Source organism: Sciurus vulgaris (assembly GCF_902686455.1).
Source record: "Sciurus vulgaris genome assembly, chromosome: 1".
Taxonomy (NCBI): Eukaryota; Metazoa; Chordata; class Mammalia; order Rodentia; family Sciuridae; genus Sciurus; species Sciurus vulgaris.
In genome coordinates this window covers 54,148,526-54,168,997 of record NC_136461.1, presented here as the reverse complement: position 1 = coordinate 54,168,997, position 20,472 = coordinate 54,148,526, and the positions used below count along the sequence as shown (strand labels likewise).

The window sequence follows — 20,472 nt, the reverse complement described above, 5'->3', positions numbered from 1 at the left end:
AAAAAAAAAAAAAAGGAAATGTGATTTATTTTAAACTGGAAGCCAAAGTATAACTGGGAGCTCCTCTGCCATGGCTCCAATGATCAACTTTACAAGGCCAATTCCATTTACAGCCATGTCCTGAATATCTGCACTAAGAGTGGAGGAGTCCACGTAGAGGGCATAGATTTAGGCAGTATGCCAAACAGATTCTAGAAATTCTAAGTACAGAGTTAAGTACTGAGAGGAAAGCCAATGGGCTAATGGAAAGAACCCAGCCACTCTACCAACAACAACCAGAAAAACCATTAAGTAATTCAAATCATAACAAAGGTTAATGTAGACATTCTGTGTAGGAAGATTAAGAGATAATGTGCATTGGTGGGATAAGAGAGTTCCTTGCTGTCGTCCTAAGGTATTCAGTACCAGAAAAGTGCCATGTGCAGTTAAAATACTTACAAAGGAATTTTATAATGAGGGAAAGAATCAATTGATTGAGACTTAATACTGAAAAAGAAATCCAGTAATTAAAACAAGTTCACCCTACAATTAAAAATATTTAGGTTTTAATTCAAAGATATTTGTCACTTCTGTTGCAAAGTCATAAATGGGCCATTGCCCAAAGATTTCACAATGGTATTGGAGGGGTAGCTGCAATTTTCAAAGGACTGTCTAAATCCTCTGAAGTCAAAACACCTTTTGAAAAGAATGTTTTAATATCATGATGAATGTCATCATGTCTGTTTTAGGCACTTCACTTTAGATATTTTGAATGCTTTTACAATAGATTCACAAATTAAAAGTCTTAGGTTATGAGTACTCAGATGACAAAGACCCTCAGAATATCCAAATTAAACTTTCACATTAAAAGTATTGATGTTTTCATAACTAGACTAGGAGAAAAACATAAATCAGTGCGTTATTTAGAAAAATATTACTAAATTTCATTCACAGTGACCCATATAATTCATCATGTGCTGAAAATATTTCAATTGCTGAATGCTACAAATAATATGAAATAAAATTTAAAATGTATCACTTTCTAAGGCTGATCATCTCAATTCCATTATAAACAGAATTTTTTTTTCAAACTCCAGTGGAATCAGAAAATAGCAAAAGACATTAATCCTGAATCAATCTACAACTAAATCTGCTAGTAAAAATGGAAACAGAAGTGGACATTCAATTCCTAGTACTACAAAAAGGGGGAAAAAAGTGATTGACATACCTACAGAGTCAGGAAGGACACATGTTGGTGTTGAGTCCAGTGAACCTAAAGAGTGATTGATCCTAATCCACATTGTGTAGCCAGATAATAGAAAGATTGGCTGGAAAATGCACTCATAAAAACCATCCCTCTGCAAGTGGCAATCCTTGGGTTCAGATATGGGATGAATAGATGGAATATCAGAACAATAAAGGCTGCTCCTTAAAAGATACAAAAATAGTCAATTAATATGTAACACTGATAAAACCAATAAGAAGATACTTGAGAAGTCTGACTTATTTAAGAAACAGTTTGCTGTCTACAAATAAATGTTTTATCTAAATATAAATGTTCTTATTAGAAAAACATTCTTGAATTCCCAACTATATTTTAATCTCATATTTTTCCACAGACAGTACATTAGTGATATAATTTTAAAAGTATAGATCAAAAGTAGTAATGGGGACACTCTTGGGATGGGGAAAAGGCAAAATCCTTACACATTAAAGAGGGGAATAGATTCCTCCACAAATGGAGAATATAGCCGATAGCAAATTACAACTTAACTGATAGTCCCTAATATTTTTGAGTTCAAATTAATTTAATTAAAATAATGCCAATTCCTGACACACATATGAATTATAAAGCCAAGTAAATTATTCATTTTCTCAGAAAACAAAGAAAAATAAATTTTGATTTCCAACCAACCACATTTCACCTTTAAACATACAGAACATTTCTCCTTTCGTGTGCAAACAGCTCCTCTGTCCACTACGTGCTCTGAATAGGATGTTTAAATGCTAAAGTAGCAGTTCCTCTTTCCATAGGAGTGGGAGTGAGGAAGTAGGAAAAAATCTAATCTACAATCTTCTCTCATTTCCCATTTTTGTAATGCTTTTTTATTTCCTGAACATCACCAAAATGAAGGTGTGTTGTGTATGTGTGTGTTGAAGTAAGTAATGATAAGAGGGAACAAATGAAATGAGAGATGAGGGGCCGGCCATCTGTGGGTAAAACATAAGAACAGTGTAGAAGCATAGCAATGTCCACTTGAAGTCAAGTGGTCAACATCATTGTCATCCTGACAGAACAATCATTTACTGAATGTTTTCTAGGAGAAGTTATCTCATTTAACCATAAGTAAATGAAATATGTCATTATTTGTCACAGAAATCCTATAGGTCCTATAGGAAGTTGAGGCTTGGGGAGGTTAAGAAACTCACCCAAGAATGTAGCTAGTGTCATGGTTATTCTATAAATGTTCCTGAGGTCAATGAGGTATGAGGCTTATATTACAATCTTCCTAACATCTCTTTTAATGTGACAACACCATGCCGAGAATGTAAATGTAAAAAGAGATTATAAAGGTAAAGTGACATGCCATGAATATTATATTGACTTAAAAAACTCATACCAGGTAGGATAAAGGCAGCTGTTTTTCACAACCGAGAAATGTAGAAATAGTCACTTTTTTTGACATTACATAAGAACAGACTCATAGCAACTAGAAACAGAATTCAGATCACAATATTTGAGAAAGGGGATTCATTTTTCAAGTAGAAATTTTAGATTCTAAGAACAAGTGAGCATGTTATACATGTTCAGTCTTCAATACAAATGAACAAATTGGAGCATAGTATTTAAGAACAGTGCACATATTTTAGAACTACTATGGAGTACTTTTTAAGTGACACTGGATCTAACTTATAAACGGTGATATCATTTTGGATAAAATGCTTTGTAGAGACAAGGGGAATACTATGAGAATATGTCTTAAATTTTTTTTCAGTCCATTCTTTTTATTTTTCCAGAGGCATATGATTTTTTCACCGTAGCAAATGAAATTCTCTAATTACTTCATTTTCCAGCAGGATGGGACTAGAAGTTTCTTAATGAATATCTTCTATGGTGTCAAACTGGGTTCTGCGATCAAAATAGCAACCGGCTTCTGATATTAGCAGCCATGAGGATCCCAAGGTAACACATCATGTGATCTTTGTGTGGGGTGGATCAAGAATCTCACGTTTATACCTCCTCATCCTCATGGTCTTGAGCAAACAAAGGAACTGACATCACAGTCCCCATCACAACTATTGATGGCTATGTGCTACCAATAACTCAGAATCAATTAGGTTTTTGGATTGAAGTATGCCCAGTGATGCAAGGGGTGGTCTATACTGAGCATTTAAGATTACAGAAATGATCATAATGGTTCCTTAACAATTTGATTTCTTAAATTGTATTTAAAACAAATAAAGGTAAAAAATAAACAGGCCCAAATTTCTCCTTATTCGAGCATTTTACTCTTCATTAAAATATTTCCTAAAAATCACCCAGTTCTAAAAAACATTCCTATTGTCTCTGAATTTTTTGCCTGCCTCTTTTTTCCAAAATATTAATCTTTAGCCAAATGATGTTAAAACTTTTTTAATCCTTCACATTCTTCTACTCTAGTCAATTTCCTAAGTCAAATTAAAATGTATATAAACTGATTTTTCTTGTATATCATTCAAGAGTTAAAACGCAATTGTAGAACACTGGTTTTAAGCAACTATAACACAGCAATAAAAAACATGGAAAGGAAAAAGAAGAAAACTGTTGTCAGATAAGATCTGAAATAAAAACAATGCAAAATTTTAAACCTCAGTTGTGAATGCTTTTCAAGAATCATCAATTTATTTAATCGCTCAAAAATTTCCCCACTAATTATATTCTACCTTCTGCTTTCAGGAAAATAATCTACAAGAGTACTATTAGCAGTGGTATGTTTTTCTTCTTCTTCTTCTTTTTTTTTTTTTTTTTTTTTTTTAACTTTTAGTTGTCAATGGACACAATACCTTTATTTTATTTATTTATTTTTATGTGGTGCTGAGGATTGAACCCAGTGCCTTACACATGGTAAGCAAGCGCTCTACCACTGAACCACAACCCCAGTCCCTATCCGTGGTATTTCTATGGAATATTTTCATCAATACCAGAAATACCAAAAATAAAGCAGCAAAAATAACACATACCTGTGATACCTCAAGTGCAGAGTGCTTCCCACAAGTGACTGGACTGTATTGGCTGGCCATCTGCAAGTCATTTTAGTTAAGTACCCATCAGTTTCACATGATATATTGATATTGACATCTATTTAAAACACATTAAAATATTAATATAAAGCAAAAACACCAGAACTTTCAATGAAAAAAATTTGTCCTTATATCTTTAATAGGCCACTGATATAGGGTCCACAATGAGAATGTGTCTTGTGGGACTAAATGAACAAAACCTCAGAATTCTTACCAATCACATATAATTCGGCATAGCGATGGTGGCATTCGTGTTCGTTGCAGCAGTACACTGCATCGTAGGTAAACTTCCCTCGGGGTTTGGTTGCTTTCAAGTTGGGAAAAGTGACTTTGCTAACATGGTCACTCACAACATGATACTGGCTTTGAGGAATTTTCTCAGCCAAATTCATCCACCAAACAATCTTTTTTGCGGAAATGATCTTGTTTTCATTTTTATAAATGCAGTGAAAAGAAACATTAGACCCAACACTGGTCAGAATTTTAGGGGGAAAGTATATGACATCTGTAATGAAAGAAAAGAAAGAGAGGCAATCAGATGAAGATAGAAAATATCATGGAAGCAATTTACATCCTGTAAAAAAAGATTCACAACACATTCCAGGAGTACACTGACAAAAATAAAGCCAGGATTCTAAGACCTGGAAGACTCTAATTGCCTGTCCGTGGCAGTTATTCAGTGTCTCAAGAACTCTGGCTCTCAAGTGAATCAAGCTGCCAGGAATGTCTCTGCTGTCTTCTAAACACAGAAGCTTATTCAGTGCAAAAGATGTTTTAGTCAGTAATGGTCACTTGCTGACAGGCAGAAAATTGGAATGAAATAAAGTCTAATTCCACAATGACATATTTTCCATCAGAATCTGCTTTAAGAATTAGTGAAACCCAGTATGAACAAATCACTGAGACAAAATCCTAAAGGAAAAAATAAAAAGTTGTTTGCTATTCTCATTTGGATATATGAAAATTCCAAGTAAACAGGTAGAGAAATATGGTAAAAAGAAAATTAGAAAATGTAGTATGAATGTTGTACCAATATATGAAGCAGGGAGACCTGTAGATACTGATTTGAAATAGTCTGGGCTATTTAATGCCATATCCTGTAATGGAAAACAAGGAGAACCAGTCATTTTCTAAAATGTGATTTTGTAATGCCTATATTATTCCATACTATTTTTTCAGTCCTCTATTATCAGAAATTTAGTTTGTCTATTATTTTTAATGAGGAACAGGATAAAAGTAGATGATCTTTTATATGGGAAGAAATTATTTCCACCATAGCATATTATAAATATATCAGTATATTTCAATTGCACAATTTAAGGTAAGATAAATTCTGCAGACAGAATATGAGTATCTGTTTTCATGTAGATCTGGATTATTGCTAAAAACAAAACAAAAAACTTTGTTGGTTTTTATTGAATAAATTTTCTCTAACCTGTAAGAGCACACTAAACTTTGATATCTTTTTATTAACAATCCACACAAGACATTTGTATTTTACATGTCTATGGTCAAACAGAAACAGGAAAGAAAACTCAGTAGCAAGAAATGACTGGCAGAAGCCAGACAGTGAGATGACAGGCATGACTAGGCATGACTGAGCATGACTTCGGCTGACAGGGCTCTCAGGCTTCACTGGCATGTCACTTGTTTCCCAAGTCTGGAGAAACTGTTGCACACCATTCAGAGAACAAAGCTCAAGTGTGGTTAATTGCTATGAAAGCAGACACTGCTGCAAAGACAATTCAGCAAAGAAACAAACAAAAAAATCCCAAGGAACTCTAAAACTTATTTCCCAGGAAACGATGCTCTACATAATTAAGTTTACTGCTAAGTCTGAGTATCGATTTTTGGTGTCATTGGAAATCTTGCAGAATTATAATTACAGATGGTGCACTAATATGCCTTATGATAGTGTTTGCAAACATGGACTTTGCACTTCGAAAGCAAGTCCTACTACTAACTCTGAACTTTTTACAAGTTACTTAACTTCTCCAAATCTCAATCGTATCTATAAAACAGAAGAAAAGTGCCTGTTTTATATATAAATACATTTATATTTATATATACATGTAAGCATATATATAATAATCAAGGAATTCTCATGACTTCTTTTGCGTTAAACTCAAAAGAATTCATGAGAATTCCTTGATTAGGAACAGTCAATCTTTCATTAACCGCATACTTGCCTGAAATACAGGAAGCACCTCATACCTGTCAAATGGTTATTTTTCAACAGGGATATCTGAACCTGGTTATATATTTTATTCAAGATTCAGTACACCTTGCCATATGATTACATCATTATAGTAAACCACCAATGCTATTTGCTTTTTGACTAATGCTTTTTAAGTAGTAAGTAATCAATAAATTTCTTGCATTTAATGGCTTGAATATTTGCTCAGTATTTTACAGGGTACTTGTTATATCCATATATCCATATCAATCTGAGTAAATCAGAACAAGAAAAAAAATGTCCCTTCCAATAAATCAGACAACCCAAGGATCAGTAAGTGTCTTCTTATAATCATAGCTTAGCACATGGCAGGGCTAGGACTATGACACAACCACTGTATATCTATACACATCATCTTAATGAGGAAGTTATAATAAAGTGCAGTTTTCCTGATGATAAAAATAACTTCAGGGACTGAGGATACAGTTGTGGTAGAATGCTTGCCAAGCATGCACAAGATCCAGGGTTCAATCTCCAACACCATGAAATAAATAAGTAAATAAAGCATCAAAATAATAAAAAATTTATATTGAAAACTCTAAAACCAAGCATCTGGAGTGATAAGAATTCATCTATTATGTGGAATATAATATTAAAACAAAATTTTAATATTTGAAATTTGTATCAAACATATACACGTAGGCCAGTCATGATGGCACAGGCCTATAATCCAAGCTGCTCAGGAGGCTGACAGGAGGATCACGAGTTCAAAGCCAGCCTCAGCAAAAGCAAGGTGCTAAGCAACTCAGTGAGATCCTGTCTCTAAATACAATACAATACAAAATAGGACTGTGGATATGGCTCTGAGATCAAGTGCCCCTGAGTTCAATCCCTGGTACCCTACCCCCCCAAAATACACACACACACACACACACACACACACACACACACACACACACACATATATATATACACACACACTTTGTTTTCAAATGTAAATTTAAAAATAACTAATGCAATGATGTCCTGAATTTGTTAATTTGGGACTTTATAATAACTTTTATTAAAAAGTAATTCAGGGCTGGGGTTGTAGCTCAGTGGTAGAGTGCTTGCCTAGCATGTGTGAAGCACTGTGCTCAATCCTCAGCACCACATAAAAATATATAAAATAAAGGTATTATGTCCATCTACTACTAAAAAAATTTTTTTTTTAATTTTTTAAAAAAAGTAATTCAACAAGATGCTCCTATGGAAGCATATAAACACAGGATTTTAATTAACAAATTAGCCCATCTAAATTTAAATTAAAAGTAAATATTGTACACCCCTTTTGTTTTAGAGTCATTAAACATAACAAGTTGACAATGTACCAAAGGCAAATTCAGGAAGTATACTTCCCTCTCAATGAAGCTATCACAAAACCTACCTTGCGTTATAAAGACACGAGGGGTACTCCAGTCACTCCAGATTCCGGGGCCATCCAGTCTTTTGCCCCTCACCTGAATCTCATATGAGGACCCAGGAAGCACACTTTCTACTAGCAGGGATGTAGCTGAGACAATCTCATCAGCCTGTTAAGCATTATTTTAAAACATCAGAGTAACAAATTAATATGAAACCTTTACCAAAACTTATCATGAGAATACTCAACAAACATCAAAGAATTAAAATCTTACAGAATAGTTAAAGGACCACAGGGGGATTAAAATGGAAATCAGTGACCAAATAACAAATGTTGGCATATTATTTAATATAAATTTAAATATCCCTTGGGTTAAAAAAAATCATAACAATTTTCAAGTATTGTCAAAGGATGATATGAATGTCTGATCTTTAGAATTTTCAGAAATGCAGTTAAAATCAAGCCACTGCTGCTTCTATAATACACCTGACAGAAAATGGTATGCAGGAGTGGAGAGGGAGCTATTCCCAGAGGACAGTCGCATGAGTAATTTTTAAGGACCTGAGTCTGAGGATAATCTACAGTGCATGAAGCAAACTATGGTTTACAAACCAGAGGAAAACATCTGAGACAAATTCCTGCACTAAACAACCTCTGGCTAAGAATGGCTTGGTGGATAAATTCAGTTTTCCAATAACGTTCTCCAAAGTTATTAAACTCTTTGGCCTCTTAAGACTGTGGGGGGTCACAGACTAAAAATAATGAAAAGCCTCAGCAATGCAGGAAACAATATCAGATTGCCCATGATTAAAATCCTATTATCTCTACAGATGAGAAAGCAGAAACCCAAAGAAGCTGTAACTCTGCTTTTTCCCATATGTGACACAGTATTGCCACCCTGCTCTTTGGGAAAATAAAACCTGAAAATAAATTGCCCAGATCTAAAAAGACTGTTGTTCCCATCTCAATTATGTAACACTTATTTTCATGAGATAATGGCCAAAGTATTCACATGAACCAAGAAGCCATTCATGAGCTCCTCCTTCTTTCCCCCACTAATAGAGGTCTCTGACAATGTCGCCCACTACAGGGGCCTTTTCACTCACTCCCCCAGCCACACTGGTTTTTGCATTGCTGCTCTCTCTGCTTAGACCCCAATTCTCTCAGATATCTATATGGTCATCTCCTTCAAATCCATGCTAACTGTCACCTTCTCAATGTGGCCTGTACAACCTCCACTTACTTATGCATCCTTTGTCTCCCACCAGCACCTCAAGCTCCTCTTACCCTTTTCTACTATCCCCATGTATCCTGATGCACATAGAACAGCTCCAAGCACCAAATAGGTGCTCAATAAATACTTAATGAATAAAGGACTTGATACACTTCACAGTAAAAATTAATACAATAAGGTATAAACAAATATATTAAGCAATAATAAGGATGAAATGTTAAAAAAAGTAGTCTGTAGTTGAAAAAGTTATCATTATGAATTAAAGTTTCTGCAAATGGACTTCTTGTAGCCATGTGCATGTTTCTATGTTTGTGTGTGTATGAATTATAACTGAATTATAATTCATTCAATTATAATCCATTCTGCTCTAAAAGGAACATGCATATTTAGCATGCAGAGGATAATTTCTACGGGACTTGGAGGAAGTTTTTAGCCTTTAGCAGCTCAAGTTTTCATTTTATTTACTAAAATACACTTACTTCTCTCATAACTGTTGTAGAATTTTCTGTATATTTCACTTGATACTGAAGTGGGAAGGGTACTGATGTTGAGCTGTACCAAGAAACCTTTAAATCACCATTATCTGTGATTTCCATATGCAAACCTACTGGTGGATCAGGCTTCACTTAAGAAAAAAAAAAAGAAGACTTTTAAGTCAAGCAATTTTATCATGATCATTATTTGAATAAAATGAAGTCAACATGAATTTTTAGCATATCCTGCCTTTCAACCACTTAAAAGGCAACTTCACTCAGGGCTAATTACAGAACCAAAACAAAGTTATAATACTGGGTTTATTCTTTGTACTTTATCATAGTGATCCACATATCTTCATTTCCTTCCCCCTAAGTGGTAAAGACTATAAATTGGTGAATGAGAATATTTTGATAAATGTGATTTCCTATTATACAAAGGCTGCTAAACTTTAACACAGTATTTCTCAAATTTATTTGAAGTCTTTCCCCAATCCTACCTTGCTTGTTTTAGTGAATAACAAGGGGAAAAAAACACATTGCAAAACATTATTTGGAAAATGCATAAATTATACAAAATTCTGCGTATCTATTAATTCTGAATCACAATGATATAAACATACCTATTAAAATAACCCATAGCATGGATATTCCCACACAATAAATCTACCATCCACCCTGGCTGTCACCAGAAATAGGGATGAAGTTCCTTAGCTTAAAAGAGTTTTATAAGGTATTTCTGAATTCAAATGTATGTGAACATGTTTATGGGTGTGTGCCTGTTGATCTATGTGTTTATGTGTGTGTGTCTATATATGTGTGCATGTAGTTTAAAACAGTAAAAAAAAAAATACTTGTAGAAACTAAGCATCTTTCTTAAAGTATTGATCAAATAAATTATCATGCATACCATAATTAAAATCTATATGGTTGATCTTGCAGAAGAATATTGAAAATGTTTATTGTTACTATGTTTAAAAAGTTTGTTAGATACTTATACCTGGATTCCTGATTTGTTGAAGTTAATAAATAAAAAGAATATGTACGAATATATATTAAAACTCAGGACATTGTCAAAATGTAGAAAATAAATATGCATTTTCTTCTTTGCATACCTGTATTTGTAAGGTTTTTATAATTAATGGGAAATACTCATTACACAGAAATTATTGTGACACTGAAACATTAACTGGTTTGAATTTCATTTTCAGTAAATAAAATGGCATAAAATAAAAGACATTTTTCACATTCCACATCTTTAGGAATCTAGACATAGTTTTCCTCTTCTGTAGTCAAACTGATGAGGTTTTATTTAATGGGTCATATTATAAATTTAAGTTGCTTTAAAGCAGGGATAACCAAACACTAATGTCTGGAAGCAATAGGTGAATTTTACTGTGTTTCCATGACCTAAAACAAAGTGAAATCATAAAATTACAACTACTGTATATTTCTCACCCATATACTAATGTGCACAGAAACCCAAGTATAAAAATAAATTTTTCCTGGATCCCCTATGTGCCTACTTTCAGATTTACTCACCTAACTGCTTCTTCTAGAGCAACATTCCTCAGAATTGGTGTTGCTTAACCCTCCACTTTGCATGCCAACCCATAACCTACCTACTCTAGTCACCACCCCCCCATCAACATGCTGAATCTGCTCTTATCCAGGTCACTATCCTTCACTAAATCCAATGAAAATGACCAATTCACCTTACTCTGCCTCTCAGTCTTGTTCCACACTGCTGCTCACTCCCTCAACTTGAAATACTTTTTACCAGGACAACACAATCTTTTACTCCTTCATTCTTCCAGATTACCCAGAAGTCTTTCTCTCCCGAACTCTAAATGGGTGATCTCATACAATCCCATATGCTAACACCTCCCAAGTATGGATCTCCCCAGAACTTTCAACTCACACACCCAACTGCCTACTCAACATCTCTTGGATTTCTCACATGCATCTCAAGCACCCAAACAGAGCTCTGGATTTCTGCACACACATCTAAGCCTGAGTTTCCCCCTCGGTAACTGTTATTACATTCACATGGATGCTCAAGTTCAAGTCTAATGATTATCCTTCATTCCACCTTTATCTTTCACATCCTACAACTCAATCCACTAGAGAGTCCAGCCAGCATCATTTTCCAAATAAGTCCAAATCTCGTCAATTCTTTACTTCTCCACTGATACAACCCTAAACTGGCCTATCCCAAAAGCTTCTTCTCTGGGCTCCTCCTTCCACTCTTCCAACTATCCTTCATTTCCTTAACAGCTTCATTCTCTACAATATAGAGTAAACTTCAGACACACAAACATATATCTGATCATATCAATTCTATAATTCAAAAGCTTCCATTGTGATTGGAAAAAAAATCCAAACTCTATAACCCTGGTCTCTGATATGCACTGGACCCAAACAAGTCTGACTTCACCCTAATATTTCTGAACTTCATTCACCCTAAGCACAAAGACTTTCTCGTTTGTTCTTTAAATTGCTAAATTCATTCTATCTCATGGGGTCTATAGATGTGTTGTCCCTGCTTGGAGTACTTGTGCCCTGAATCTTTACACAGATATGTCTTCTTCATCAGTTTAAATACTATGCCTCTAAAAGAAGTTTTCTTTGACCTCCATAGCAGAAATAAGTGCACCTACCCATGACACTCCATCATACCGCTTGTTTTATTTTTTTCATGGTACTTATAATTTTCAGATATTATTATATATGCCCAAATATAAGAAAAGATTTTTTCCTAAATTATCTCTGCATAAAGACAAAAGTAAGAAAGTTTTCATGTTCTTGTTAATTTGTCATAGCAGTTCACTACTTTAAATGATTAAAATTAATTAAATGCAATGCTATCTTAGATACCTGTAAAAATTACCAGGTGGAAACTAGTTTTGAAGATAAAAGAAGAAAATATTTAACAAAGTTTTTATAATTTTTTTCTCTGGTGTAACTGCACAATTGAATTGCTTGGATATCACTATAAATGTATTGCGAGTATCACAAATATATCCCTAGAGAACAAATTACTTGAAAAGCCTAATATTAGAAAGAATATGATGTCATGTACAGACTCAAAAAGTGGTATATCTTAAGAGACTTAAAAATGAAGTAAAATTGTAATTCAATGGAAAATTGTGACAAATAATCAGAAAAGTGGCACCAGTGATGTTAAAATCAATGTTGCAAAGATGGACATACAGTTGCATATAATTATTTCAGGAAATATAAATAGGAACTAGCAATACTGATGAATTACTTACAATATATAAGATATAAGTTTAACGTGTGCATACAAAGCAGAGTTAAATACTTTCAGCTAACATTTTGGTTTATTATTCATGTTTGTAATGGTATATTCAAATTGACCAAAAGAGGTTTAGGGATCTTTGTGCTAAGAAAAATGGGCACTGCCTATTATTTGAGGTTTTCTTATAATAGGCTTGTGCAACAAATTGCTTACTCATTTGTCCACCTTTTTATCATTGTTCCCATTACTGTTTGTCCTTGCTATATGAGGAAGGAACTTTGTCTTGTTCTCCATTGCTTCCCCAGCCCTTGAACAGTCCATGACAAACAGGACCTCCAAGAAATATTTTTTGAAGGAATAAGCTCAGGTAGAAATATACATGTAATAATTTTCACAATTAGTTATCTGAGATAGGAAAAAGTGATAACCAAATAATACATATTCATTAGATCCAGGATTTAAAGAAATAAATGTGTTTTTTAAAAAGAATTTAAATGAAAATACTATTAACTCATTCTACAAGATGATCACAGTACATCCTATGATTTCATTTACCATCACTTACAGTGTTGCTCAAAGAGATATATGCCAGTGAAAAATCTTATAAGCAATTTTTAATCTTTCTGTATGATGTATGTTTAGGTTTGTTATAATTTTAATGTAGAACTTACCAACATTTATGGGCTGAACTGACATGAGAGGTGACTGAAAAGTTACTCCAGCAGATGTGATTTTCAAATACATAAGAAGAGTGTAGTTGAGTTTGGCTAGTGGTACGGGCACATGACATTCACAACATTCATGAACACTGCAGATGCACTGGACAATCTGAAAACTGCCTTTCTGCAAGGCCAGTGGCAAATCTTCTGTCACTTCAGGCCTAGAGTAAAATATAAGAGCTAAATATTAACATGGATGTGAAAGCACTGGAGAGTTTTTAAAAGTAGGACACCAAATCCAAATTGAGGTATACTATTATGGACACCAAGTTTGGAGTTTCTGAATTAAAAAAAAAAAAAAAAAGATACATTATTTCAGAAAAACAAAGATAAGGATTACAGCAGATTGTCAGAAATAACATCAATAAGAAGATAGTGAAAAATAAATGTAAAAAAAAAAGTGAAGTACCAAAAGGAAAGAAAAGCTGTAATCCTAAAACCTACACCTAGCAAAAATATCTTTCAAAATAAATATAAAGTGAAGGCTTCCTTTGGACATGCCAAAGCTTAAAGAATCCATCATCACAATCTGAATGAGAAGAGTGTTAAAGGAAGTCCTTTTAGCAAAAATAAAATGATAGAAGATGGAGATCTGATTTCACAGGAAGAAATTAAATTTCACTGAAAGAATAACTATTTATTAGATGTTTAAAGTATAAATAACAGCCCTGTAATGTAGGGTTTATCCATAGGCAGAAATGAAGTATATAACATTAATATCAGGTAAAGAAGAAGAGAAATATAAGTATAAATTGGGATGTTCTTATACTATACATAAAGTGATATCATTTAGACTATATCACTTAGACTATAATAAGCTGAGATATACATTATAAATCCTAAAGTAACCACAAAATAATAAATCAAGAAGCTATAGCTAACAAGAAACAAAGGAGATAAAATAGAATCATAAAATAATATCAATCTAAAAGATGGTATTAAAAAGGAGAAAGGAATAAAGAATAAATGATATGAGAAAAGAAATGAAAAGATTTAAGCCTAAACATCTCAATAATTACATTAAGTATAAATGGAGGGCTGGGGTTATGGCTCAGTGGTAGAGCACTTGCCTAGCATGTGTGAGGCACTGGGTTTGATTCTCAGCACCACATATAAATAAGAAAATAAAAGAAAGATCCATCAACAACTAATAAAAATACTTAAAATATATATAAATGGAATAGAACTCAGAAATGAACATTCCACTTAAAGGCAATGATTATCAAACTGGATGAAACAGCAAGACCAACAAGAAATTGAATTTAATTACAAAACACAACAAAAGGTAACAGGTGGAAAAGTTATAGCATTATCAGATTAGTCAAAAGCAAGTTGGAATGGCTACATCATTGTAAGATAAAGTAGCTAAAGCAATGAATATCACCATGATCAAGAAGGTCATGTCCTAAGGACGTGGGGCTCAAATTACCACAAGAAGATATAGTCCAAAACATTTATGTACCAAATAACAGACTTTTAATGCACATGAAGCAAAAGGTTGGTAGAACCACAGGGAGAAACAGATTAATAGTTATTGATAGAAATGTCAATAATTCTTTCAATAATTAATATGACAAGTAGACAGAAGTCATTAAGGATAAAGAGTTGAGCAACATTTTCAACCAACTTGACCCAGCAGACATTTCAAGAGCAGCTACACATACACACTTTTCAAGAGCACACCTAATGTTTACCAAGGCAGAACACATTCTGGAACATAAAACAAGTCTCGATAAATTTTAAAAAGATTCAAAAGTCATACGAAAACAGAATTAATAACAGAAATCAATAACAAAAATATTTGCAAAGGACTTGAATATTTGAAAACAAACCAGAATAACCCATAGGTCAAAGAAGAAGTTTTCATTTAAATAAATAAAAATTAAACATACAAGATATTTTTAAAAACTATGAGGTGTTGTTTAGAGCAATAGTTCCAGGAAAACTTAAAACACTAAAAATGGGAACTATTATGTATAACTACAGTGTACCAATAAATGATATGCAAAAAAATGTGAACTATATGCTTACATAAGAAAAAAATGAAGGTCTCAAAATGATGACTTTAGTCTCTACCTTATCTAATCTTGAGATTAGAATATAATGAAATAGAGAAAAAAAACAGACGAAGATCAAGAAAAATAAAAACTGATTAAGGAGATCAAAATTGGTGAACTTTTAGCCAGGCCAAGGAGGAAAAACACTAAAAGACACAAACTGATACTATGAAAAATGAGGGCGATAACATCACTACATACCCTACAGGTATTAAAATATAATAAGGGAATATTTGGAGCAATTTTATGCCACTGAAAACTAATTAAATTGAATTTTTTTTTAAAATACCATTTGCAATAACATCAAAAATAGAACTACTTAGGGAAACATTTGCTAAAAGATGTTTAAGATCTATATATTGAAAACTATAAAATATTTTGAAAGAAATTATTAAGACTTAACTAAAATAAGAGATACTGTGCTTACAGGTTGGGAGACTTAATGCTAATAGGTCAACATTCCTGAAATTTACCTATAGATTCAATGCAATGCAAATCAAAATCCCAGCAGATTTTTCTATAAATTGACAAGATGTATTGGAAATCCATACGGAAAATACAAAGGATCTAGAATAGCAAAAACAATGTTGAAATAGAAGAATGTATTTGAGGGATAACACCACCTTATTTAAGACTGGGACTTGGGTGGAGGTCATTGGTGTGCAGGTGGGACCGAGGCCATCCCAAGGTGAAAGGAGGCCCCAGGGGAGCCCTGGGAAACCCAGGAGGTGGGGTAGGAACGCATGTGGGATAGGGGAAAAACCACAGGAGAGCAAGACCACCGCAAGGCGGGGGCAGGAAGTGAGTGGCCGGGCATCGTGGTTGCAGAGACCTCAGAGAATAAGGGGATGGAAGGTCCGTGGAATGCTCTCAGAGGGGAGGTGCTGGTGGCCAAGCCTGAGCAGTTACTGGGGACAGAAGGCTGGTTGCGTTGGGCTGAGGCGTCAGTAGGGAGTGGAAGAGGGAGAGTGTGGCGGCCAGAGGCTGTGGTTGGCTGGTCTGGGGACACCCTGCACTTGATGCCGGCTGAGCGCCCACACGGTAGGCTGTCATTGGAGCTATTTCTCTGTTCCTATGACGCTCATCAGCATGGCTTTTTCTCCAATATTATGCCATTTAATTTTTATGAAACCACATAACCTTGAAATAGGCATCAGGCTTATTGCAAACTCGACAAGGGAGAGCAGGAGATCACACCCGCTCTGTCCACTTAGTGTTTGATCCACTTTCCCTTTGGCCTTCAGAGTCCCCTATGGGGTCTTCCCTTTGAGCTGCACATCAGCTACCTGAGTCACAAACTCAAGAAACAGTCCCCACCCATTGGTGGATGCCTCCTGTGCACCAGAGATGACCGAGCCATGTGCAGCTGCCGTGCATTGGGAGATCCAGTTCATTGGCTCGACGTTTTGGGAACCGGGTAAGATGGAGTTCCCTGAAGCAGAAGCGATGCCCTGGGGGAGTGAGGACCCGCAGAGCATCCGCACAAGCCTCCTTCTTAAGACACCGGAGAGCTGAGCTACGGAAACATGAGGAAAACAGGAACCCAGAAGGGAGTCTGTCTCCAACAGAACTCATCCACGGAGGATTCACCAGCCTGAAGCCCCAGTGACTCTGGCAGGGAGGGGGTTAAAATGACAAATAAATGACTTTATTTAGACTCCAGCAAAAAAAAAAAAAAAAAAAAGACATTATAAAACTGGAATAATAAGACCAATGAGATATTTGTGTTAAAATGGAAAGATTAATGAAACAGAATAGAACCCAAATACATGTGTGAACAACAAAATTTTTTTTTTTTTACAAAGTTAGAAAAAGCAATGCTGTGAAGAAAGGATAATCTTCACAATAAACTGTCCCAGCATAAAGGGATATCTATATTCAAAAAAGGAGAAGGAAGAAGAGAAACAACATCAGTCAATACCTCACATCAGATACAAAAATAAATTTTAAATGAATTATAAACCTAAATACAAAATCTAAAGCTATGAAACATCTAGAAGAAAACACAGGAGAACTTTGTTGACATTGGGTTAAAAATTTCTTAGATACAATACCAAAAACAAAATCCATAAAGGAACAGATTAATAAAGTGGGCTGTATAAAAATTCAAAACTGTTCTTTGAAATGCACTATGAATGATGACAAAAGGACAAGCAATAGATTAAGAAAATATATTTTATCTAATATAGATATAATATATATATATATATATATATATATATATCCATATATATTTCATGGCCTCACATGTGCTAGGCAAGCACTCCACCACTGAGCCACAACCCCAGCCTGGCAATTTCTTAAATTGTTAAAAACATATACCTGCCACATGAATGTACAACTCCACTCCTAGATGTTCCTTTCAAGAAAACTGAAAGCACCTATCAATTTGGAGATATATAGCAGCTTTATTTGTAATAGCCAAAAACAGTAACCAATTCAAATATCTCTAAAAAAAGGGAATATAATGGAAAGCTACTCAGCAATAAAATGTAGATATATACATAAATGAATTTCATAATAATCCCATCATGCAAAAGTACGTAATTGCATTTATATAAAATTCTAAAAAATGTAAAGTAACGGTGCCAGATATCACAACAGCCATTCCCTGGAGATGGTGGAGAGGGGGAGGGTAGGAGTAAGAGGGTGGGTGGAATTGACAAGGGGCCGGAAGAAATTTTTTCATTGATGATATATTCCTTTTTTATTATAGTGATGGTATTATGCGTGGTTTCATTTATCAATACTTATTAAATGTATTATTTATGTACAGTTTATCAAATATCAATAGTATCCCAGAAAAGCCATTTACAAAAATGGAAAGAGAAAATTTAGGAAAGTTTTTGTAAGCAATACTTTATCATTATAAATATTCAAATGAGTAGCGTTATGGTTTAGATGTGGTGTCCCCCAAAAGCTCACATGTAAGACAATGCAAGATTTGGAGGAGAAACTATTGGGTTATAGCCTTAACATTATCAGTGAATTAAGGAGGCAGTTGGGGTGTGACTGGAAGAAGTGGTTCATGGGGGGTGTGACTATGAGGTACGTATTTTGCATCTGGAGAGTGGAGTCTCCCTTTCTCTTCTTCCCTCTGCCACACTCTTCCACCATGAAGTCCTGCCTCACCTTGAGCCCCAAGGAATGGAGCCAGCCCCTTATGGACTGACACCTTTGAAACCGTGAGCCCCTAGTTCTGGTTGGGTCTTTTAGTCGAAGTAGTGAAAAAGCTGACTAAAACAAGTAGGTTAACCTTTAAAAAATGGTAATTAGTTGTATAGGACTACTTAATTCAGAGGATAATGAATAACAGCATGCAACAGAGACAGAAGAAGTTATTCTATCTCATTTATTTGATTTTGTTTTAATCTGCCTTGTAAATGAGAAGATTTAGGAGTGGAAGTACTCGTAGGAGTAACAGTGCCTCATAATCCCTATTTCACCTGAGTGACCGACCCTATTCTGTCCTTAAATATCTACTGCCTGTATTCAAACCACTCTGCTTTTTAAGGAGCTCAGAGATAGGAAGAGAGTATTAATATTTAGGGATGATCACTGCTTTCAGAAATCTTGGAAGGAAAGCATGGTTAATGATAAAAGCAGTAAAAATTTAGTTGGAAAAAGTTGTTTTACAAACTGTTTAAACTAGCATATACATGAGCATTCAGATATAAAGAAAGCATGAAGAAACGTACCCTAATCTTTGCATGAAGAAAGTACCCTTATCTTTCTTAGGCACATCCCACTAATAGTATTTTCAATGATGATAGATATCGTTTCAAGTTTTCTGAGATCAAAATCATTAATAATTTATTACTTAAAAAATCAATCAGGAAACAATATTTATAGAGCTTTAATGTGCAAGGAAGTCTACTGGTATAAGGGATATAGACTAAATTAGAAAGTACACTAAAGTAACACTGAGACCTAAAATTTCAATTACTTCTGTTTACTTATTGGCCATAAGATCCAGACAAGTACATTGTGAGCCTCAGTTTTCTTAATCAGTAAAAACAAGAAAAATGCCTGCACCATCTGTCTTTACAAGTTATTTGTAATAATCTGAAAATAATTACATTAAGTATTTTTAAGATTTTTTTAATGGCTACAAACCATAAAATATTGCTTTGAATCAGCTTTCAATTTTACCTGCATTTTTAAATAAAACTAGTTAAACACAATTTTTTAAATCTTTTAGATGTTTTTCAAATATTATAAGTTTTTATAAAAATGGCATAAACAAATTGAATATATTATGGTATTTTAAGTCAGAAACATGTCTGCAAGGTATGTTCTTTGACAAAGAACTCCTCTATTTGTTTATATATTCATGCACTATAGTTACACATAATTGTGTGGTTCACTCTGACATATTCAAAAATACATATAACATAATTTGCTCCATATCGATCTGCAGTACTATCCCCCTGCTTCCCTCCTCTCCCTGGTTCCCTTTCTCTGTTCTATCAGTCTTCCTTCTATTATTTTTTTAACTGCTACATTATAGATATGGAATTGTGAAATTTATCATGATATATTCACACATGTACACAGCACATGTACATTCACACATGTAAACAGCACAGTTTGATCAATTTCATTCCAGTTCTTCCCCTTTCCCATCACTCCTCCCTCTCCCTCAATCCCCATCCTCTTCCACTACTGATCCCCTTCTATTTTCATGAGATCCCCTTTTAAAAAAATTCCTTATTTCTTTCTAGCTTCCACATAGCAGAGAAAACATTTGACCCTTGACTTTCTGAATCTTATTTCAGTTAGGATGGTGATCTCTGGTTCCACCCATTTACCAGCAAAAAATGACATAATTTGGGTCTTTTTTATGGTTGATATTTTCTTTATCCATTCATCTATTAAGGGACACCTAG

At 34.3% G+C, this 20,472-nt stretch overlaps 1 protein-coding gene across 6 annotated transcripts in view; it reads right to left on the bottom strand.

The window, feature by feature from the left end:
• Positions 1-20,472, bottom strand: part of LEPR (leptin receptor) — a 124,119-nt gene that overhangs the window by 41,770 nt on the left and 61,877 nt on the right. For 5 of the 6 annotated variants that reach the window (XM_079129662.1, XM_079129663.1, XM_079129665.1 and 2 more), the window contains 6 exons: positions 13,479-13,687; positions 9,552-9,697; positions 7,863-8,007; positions 4,475-4,765; positions 4,201-4,318; positions 1,208-1,407 (listed from right to left, as the gene is read on the bottom strand). In XM_079129662.1, coding sequence (XP_078985788.1) covers positions 1,208-1,407; positions 4,201-4,318; positions 4,475-4,765; positions 7,863-8,007; positions 9,552-9,697; positions 13,479-13,687 — 1,109 coding nt within the window. Of the gene's footprint in view, positions 1-1,207; positions 1,408-4,200; positions 4,319-4,474; positions 4,766-7,862; positions 8,008-9,551; positions 9,698-13,478; positions 13,688-20,472 lie in introns of those variants that run through there. The other variant, XM_079129664.1, reaches the window with a different exon arrangement.